This window comes from Neoarius graeffei, chromosome 19 (assembly GCF_027579695.1).
Source record: "Neoarius graeffei isolate fNeoGra1 chromosome 19, fNeoGra1.pri, whole genome shotgun sequence".
NCBI lineage: Eukaryota > Metazoa > Chordata > Actinopteri > Siluriformes > Ariidae > Neoarius > Neoarius graeffei.
Window position 1 is genome coordinate 21,518,000 of NC_083587.1, and position 7,500 is coordinate 21,525,499.

General features: G+C 40.3%; 1 protein-coding gene across 1 annotated transcript in view; it reads right to left on the bottom strand.

Annotated features, from left to right (window-relative positions):
* Positions 1 to 5,401: 5,401 nt before the first annotated feature.
* Positions 5,402 to 7,500, bottom strand: part of cpa6 (carboxypeptidase A6) — a 99,773-nt gene continuing 97,674 nt past the window's right edge. Inside the window, exons 10-11 of the mRNA XM_060899861.1 lie at positions 7,411 to 7,495; positions 5,402 to 6,168 (exon numbers count right to left, since the gene is read on the bottom strand). Of these exons, the coding sequence (XP_060755844.1) occupies positions 5,978 to 6,168; positions 7,411 to 7,495 (276 nt within the window). The 3' untranslated portion in view covers positions 5,402 to 5,977. The remainder of the gene's footprint in view (positions 6,169 to 7,410; positions 7,496 to 7,500) is intronic.

The following is a 7,500-nucleotide window of genomic DNA, read 5'->3' on the forward strand; positions in this document are numbered from 1 at the left end:
GGCCCAGCCAGTCTCCGGACCTCAATCCAATTGAAAATCTATGGAGGGAAATGAAGGTCCGAGTTGTCAAGCGACAGCCCACCAACCTTAATGATTTAGAGAGGATCTGCAAAGAAGAGTGGGCCAAAATTCCCCCTGATATGTGTGCTAACCTTGTGGTTAACTACAACAAACGTCTGTCCGCTGTGCTTGCAAACAAAGGCTTTGCCACCAAGTATTAAGTGCTTTTGGCTAGAGGGATCAAATACTTATTCAATACAAATCAATTAAAATATATTCTTTAAAGTTATTTTCTGGATTTTCGTTTTGATATTCTGTCTCTCCATGTTAGAATACATCTACCATTAAAAGTATAGAATGATCATGTCTTTATTAGTGGGCAAACCAACAAAATCAGCAAGGGATCAAATACTTTTTACTCTCACTATATATATATATATATATATATATATATATATATATATATATATATATATATACACACACACACACACACACACACACACACACACACATGTATATATATAATGAAACAAAGTCAATATTTGGTGCGAGACGATCCTCTGATTAAAAAAAATAGTAGTCTGAGGTCCAGTGAGTGCAGTTGTATGCGGAAATGAGCTGTAGGTTTTACTGAGCGTCTTACAGAACCAGCCCCAGTTCTTCTGGACACTTTGACTGTCACACTCGCTTCTTCATTTTGCACCAAAACCCAGCAGCCTTCATTATGTTTTCTTTTTTAATCTGAAAAGTGCTCTCTTATGGAATATGCTGCTCAGATACAAACTTTTTTTTTCCTGTAACATTTAATTTTGTGCTGGAAAACGACCGTTTGGACTCTAAAATGTTTTTGTACTGACTCGATAATGTCGAAGTCATAAAATAGAAAGCTATAACAAAGCTTGTATAAAAAAATAGGGGGCCTAAGACTTTTGCACAGTACTGTATATATGTATATACAGTGCCTTGCAAAAGTATTCATCCCCCTTGGTGTTTGTTCTGTTTTGTCGCATTAAGCTGGAATTAAAATGGATTTTTGGAGGGTTAGCACCATTTGATTTACACAGCATGCCTACCACTTTAAAGGTGCACATTGTTTTTTTTTTTTTTTATTGTGACACAAACGATAATTAAGACGAAAAAACAGAAATCTGGAGTGTGCATAAGTATTCACCCCCTTTCTTATGAAACCCCTAAATAAGAGCTGGTCCAACCAATTCACTTCATAAGTCACATAATTAGTTGATTAAGATCCACCTGTGTGCAAAGTGTCACATGGTCTGTCACATGATGTCTATATAAATCAACCTGTTCTGGAAGGACCCTGACTCTGCAACACTACCAAGCAAGCAACATGAGAACCAAGGAGCCTCCAAACAGGTCAGAGACAAAGTTGTGGAGAAGTATAGATCAGGGTTGGGTTATAAAAAATATCCCAAACTTTGAATATCCCAGGGAGCACCATTAAATCCATTATAGCAAAATGGAAAGAATATGGCACCACGACAAACCTGACAAGAGAAGGCCACCGGCCATTAATCAGAGATGCAACAAAGACACCAAAAATAACACTGAAGGAGCTCCAAAGATCCACAGTGGACATGGGAGCATCTGTCCATGGGACCACTTGAAGCCATATACTCCAAAGAGTGGGGAAGAGTGGCCAGAAAAAGTCATTGCTTAAGAAAACACGTTTGGAGTTTGCCCAACAGCATGTGGCAGACTCCCCAAAACACATGGAAGATTCTCTGGTCAAATGAGACAAAAAATTGAACTTTTTGGCCATCATGGGAAATGCCATGTGTGGCACAAGCCCAACACCCTGAGAACACCATTCCTACAATGAAGCATGGTGGTGGCAGCATCATGCTGTGGGGATATTTTTCATCTGCAGGGACAGGAAAGCTGGTCAGGACTGAAGGAAAGATGGATGGCACTAAATACAGGGTGATTCTGGAGGAAAATGTGTTTAAGTCGGCCAGAGGTTTGAGACTGGAACAAAGGTTCACGTTCCAGCAGGACAACGACCCTAAACATACTGCTAAAGCTACACTGGAGTGGTTTAAAGGGAAACATTTAAATGTCTTGGAATGGCCTAATCAAAGCCCAGACCTCAATCCAACTGAGAACCTGTGGCATAACTTGAAGATTGCTGTACACCAACTCAACCCATCTAACTTGAAGGAGTTGGAGCAGTTGTGCCTTGAGGAATGGGCAAAAATCCCAGTGGCTAGATGTGCTAAGCTAATAGAGACATACCCCAAGAGACTTGCAGCTGTAATTGTAGTGAAAGGTGGCTCTATAAAGTATTGACTCTGGGGGAGGGGGGTTTGAATACTTATGCACACTCCAGATTTCTGTTTTTTCATCGTAATTGTTTGTGTCACAATTAAAAAAAAATTTCACCTTTAAAGTGGCAGACATGTTGTGTAAATCAAATGGTGCTAACCCCCCAAAAATCCATTTTAATTCCAGTCTGTAATGCAACAAAACAGGACAAACACCAAGGGGGGGGATGAATACTTTTTCAAGGCACTGTATGGTGAAGTTTTCTATAAGGAGATGTTTAGCATTTTTGGAAGGAGTCTCCAGTGTCAGCACTTTGTAACAGTTGGCAGTAAAGATGTAATTTTACATTTTCCAAAAATGGGAGGGTTTTCTGGGTTCTTCGTAACATGACAAGCATTTTTGTCTTCAAGAAAGAAAAAAAAAAGGGGAGGCTGGTGAGAAAATGACAAGCTATATTTATAATTGTCAACAGGAACTAAGTCATATCATATACAGTGGGGCAAAAAAGTATTTAGTCAGTCGCCAATTGTGCAAGTTCTCCCACTTAAAAAGATGAGAGAGGCCTGTAATTTTCATCATAGGTATACCTCAACAAAGAGACAAAATGAGGAAAAAAAATCCAGAAAATCACATTGTCTGATTTTTAAAGAATTTATTTGCAAATTATGGTGGAAAATATGTATTTGGTCAATAACAAAAGTTCATCTCAATACTTTGTTATATACCCTTTGTTGGCAATGACAGAGGTCAAACGTTTTCTGTAAGTCTTCACAAGGTTTTCACACACTGTTGCTGGTATTTTGGCCCATTCCTCCATGCAGATCTCCTCTAGAGCAGTGATGTTTTGGGGCTGTCGTTGGGCAACACAGACTTTCAACTCCCTCCAAAGATCTTCTATGGGGTTGAGATCTGGAGACTGGCTAGGCCACTCCAGGACCTTGAAATGCTTCTTACGAAGCCACTCCTTCGTTGCCCGGGCGGTGTGTTTGGGATCATTGTCATGCTGAAAGACCCAGCCACGTTTCATCTTCAATGCCCTTGCTGACGGAAGGAGGTTTTCACTCAAAATCTCATGATACATGGCCCCATTCATTCTTTCCTTTACACGGATCAGTCGTCCTGGTCCCTTTGCAGAAAAACAGCCCCAAAGCATGATGTTTCCACCCCCATGCTTCACAGTAGGTATGGCGTTCTTTGGATGCAACTCAGCATTCTTTCTCCTCCAAACACGACAAGTTGAGTTTTTACCAAAAAGTTCTATTTTGGTTTCATCTGACCATATGACATTCTCCCAATCCTCTTCTGGATCATCCAAATGCTCTCTAGCAAACTTCAGACGGGCCTGGACATGTACTGGCTTAAGCAGGGGGACACGTCTGGCACTGCAGGATTTGAGTCCCTGGCGGCGTAGTGTGTTACTGATGGTAGCCTTTGTTACTTTGGTCCCAGCTCTCTGCAGGTCATTCACTAGGACCCCCCGTGTGGTTCTGGGATTTTTGCTCACCGTTCTTGTGATCATTTTGACCCCACGGGGTGAGATCTTGCGTGGAGCCCCAGATCGAGGGAGATTATCAGTGGTCTTGTATGTCTTCCATTTTCTAATAATTGCTCCCACAGTTGATTTCTTCACACCAAGCTGCTTACCTATTGCAGATTCAGTCTTCCCAGCCTGGTGCAGGTCTACAATTTTGTTTCTGATGTCCTTTGACAGCTCTTTGGTCTTGGCCACAGTGGAGTTTGGAGTGTGACTGTTTGAGGTTGTGGACAGGTGTCTTTTATACTGATAAATAGTTCAAGCAGGTGCCATTAATACAGGTAACGAGTGGAGGACAGAGGAGCCTCTTAAAGAAGAAGTTACAGGTCTGTGAGAGCCAGAAATCTTGCTTGTTTGTAGGTGACCAAATACTTATTTTACAGAGGAATTTACCAATTAATTCATTAAAAATCCTACAATGTGATTTCCTGGATTCTTTCCCCCCATTCTGTCTCTCATAGTTGAAGTGTACCTATGATGAAAATTACAGGCCTCTCTCATCTTTTTAAGTGAGAGAACTTGCACAATTGGTGGCTGACTAAATACTTTTTTGCCCCACTGTAACTTGCTTCATACAACTTTAATTGTAACTATAAATGGATAAAAATTACACATTAAATCAGTAAATGTTTTATTCCTTATATAATACATATACCGCCTCCATAGATAGCTAATTCATATTGGAGGTATATACAGTATTTAAAGAAAATGTTCAGGCGTTTCAATATAGAAAGAGAGTAAGAGGTTAATTTTTTTAGGTTCAGTATATAATCAGTATATGGAGCACAAGATGAGACTGCTGTCCTTTTCCCAACTCTAAAATTCTCACCAAGCAGATACGTTGACTGCTGCAAATCTTCCTGCTGTATTCCAAACACCCAGCAGTCTTTTTCTTGTGAAATGAATTATTAATAGCAGATTGGGGTTTCAAAGGAGATGAGACGAGGCTTTCGTTCCTGAGCGCCTCCAATGGGTCTGAATAAAACTGAAAGATGAGCAGTCATTACAGAAAGATTACAGTATACGATCAGCGAGGGTTCATCGGCTGATTTATCTAGCGCCAGCGTGATGTTCAGATTTATTATATGATCCAGTAACAGCCTGATTAAATAAGTCACGAAACTAACTTCTGCAAAATTGCAATGCTGCAGCAAAACATTGAGCAAATTAGGGCAATGCAAAATGTGTGACGTGCCTGCAAATGATACATGAATCTATCTATCTATCTATCTATCTATCTATCTATCTATCTATCTATCTATCTATCTATGTGCTTTCAGTAGTTTCTTTGAACTGTTCTTTTTCTGGGGCAGAATGATTGTACAACCTGCAACCCCATTTCCACAAAAAGTTAGGACACTGCGTAAAATGTAAATTAAAACAGAATGCTATGATCTGCAAATCATGGAAACTAAACAAAACGAAACGAAACAAAAGCTTTCAATGTTCCAGTGCGATTTCAGAAAACGTAAAAAGCAAACTTAAGTCCGGTAACAAAGTAATTTTCCTATAAAAATATTATTAAAAGGTAGGTTTTTTAAAAAGAAAATCTAATAAAAATGTATAGTGTATACTGTAGTATAATATACATTTATTTTATATATCACATAACTGTAATACAATGAAGATCAATTCAGCTCATTTCACATTAAACCCGGCTATAGTCTCGCTTTAGTTCTGTTACATAGGCATCCAGAAATTATTTTTAAAATTATAGAAAACAAGTATACAATATTTACACTCTTTGGTCGGTCTTCTTACGTACTGAGGTTCTTGTTTTGGCAAGTGCTAAAAGTGGTCTGGTTTTGTCTCGACAGCTGTACTACGTTTCACAAAGAGAGACACTTCTTAAAAAGTGCGTTGCTTTCAGGCAACATTTCTCTGACAGTTGATGAGGCAATGTAAAGGCACTAAAATCACTGCATGATAGAAATGATCAAGTATAGTTTCGTTTTTTTTGCAAAGTAGCATTAAGTTCTCCAGCCAAATCCGCTCCTGTTATTCGAGAGTCAGCTTTCCTGGAAATATACATAGCACGTTTTTGGAGTATCAGCATTGGTGCAGGGACAGGTGAACACTCAGGGCTGGAGCCTAGGGCATACAGGGGGAGAGAGAGAGAGAGAGAGAGGGAGAGCGGAGCAGAGCACTATTTCTTCATCCGGTGCATTTCTTCAGCAGGCCTGAGGCGATGGCCCTTATTGCCCTCATGGTCTCGGTGCAGGTGGGACCAATCAGGGCCTCTGGCAGGAGGAAACCATAATGACCTGTATCACGCAGCTCAAATGCGAAAGCATAGGGGATGCCGTTCTTGTAGGCCCAATCGATAGAACTGCCTGAGCTTACGTCTGCAAATACAAACACATCAGGAAGGAAAACTGCAAAATGCTGAATAAATGTCCAGTAGTACAAAGTGTCTAGAAACCCTCTAGAATAATTTGTCAAATTCAAACCTATGTTCATTAAAAATAAATACATACACTCACTGGCCACTTTATTAGGAACCCCCATACATCCACCTGCTGTTTGATGCGGTTCTCTAATCAGCCGATCCCTTGACAGCAGCACAGTGCATACAATCATGCAGATACGAATCAAGAGCTTCAGTTAATGTTCACTTCAAACATCAGAACGGGAAAAATTACTGTGATCTCAAAGTGTGACTTTCTTTCACTGTGGCATGAGCCAGATGGGCTGGTTTGAGTATTTCAGAAACTGCTGATCTCCTGGGGTTTTCACACACAACACAGAATGGTGCAAAAAACAAAAAACACTGAGCGAGTGAGCGACAGTTCTGTGGGTGGAAGCAAACCAAACGCCTTGTTGATAAGAGAGGTCAGAGGAAAATGACCAGATTGGTTCGAGCTGCCAGGAAGGATATAGTAACTCATAGCAACCGCGTTGAGCAGAAAAGCATCTCAGCATGCAACAGCAGAAGAGCACATTGAGTTCTGCTCCTGCAGCCAAGAACAGGAATCTTCGAATCAAGAACAAGTTCCTATTAAAGTGGCCGGTGAGTGTACATGTTTACAAGTCCAATATGCAAGGGGAACAAAAAAAAGTAAGTGTTATCTTCCAAGAAAACTACTTCTCTGCGCCTCGCCTTAATCCGAGGACACTTCAACCATTGTTTTATCACTTCCTGTTCACAGACTCTATAAAATATACGCAATCATGTCCACACCACAAGTCTTGCTGTTACTTTTGCTTCTGAGCCTTCGTAATGTGTTTGCTGTTCGGGTTTCTGACCTTTATCCTGTCTTTTGACTAGCCTAACTACAGTTATAGAAAATGAATCAGCATCTCCTGACCAATCAGAATTGAGAATTCAAGAGTATTGAGGTATAAAAACACACTGTGTGTGTGTGATTTTAGACATACATACATACACACATACATCTATTTTTATTTATGCTTGCTGGTACTTTGGGCTCCAAATAAGCACCCAAAAATAACAGCATCTGTTCTTAAAACAGCTCATGCTTTAGTAACACGAGTCCTTGTGTTTGAAATGCAGCTGATGATTCACACACGATGCGAGGTGAAGTCATTAATGGCATGTCAGGAAAAATGCTTCAAATAATACTCACACAGTGTAGTGGAGGCAGGGCCGTATCTGTATCTGACTCCGTATGCGGAGTAAAGGGCGCTCACGGCACTCTGAGCCGCTGTTTCCTGTG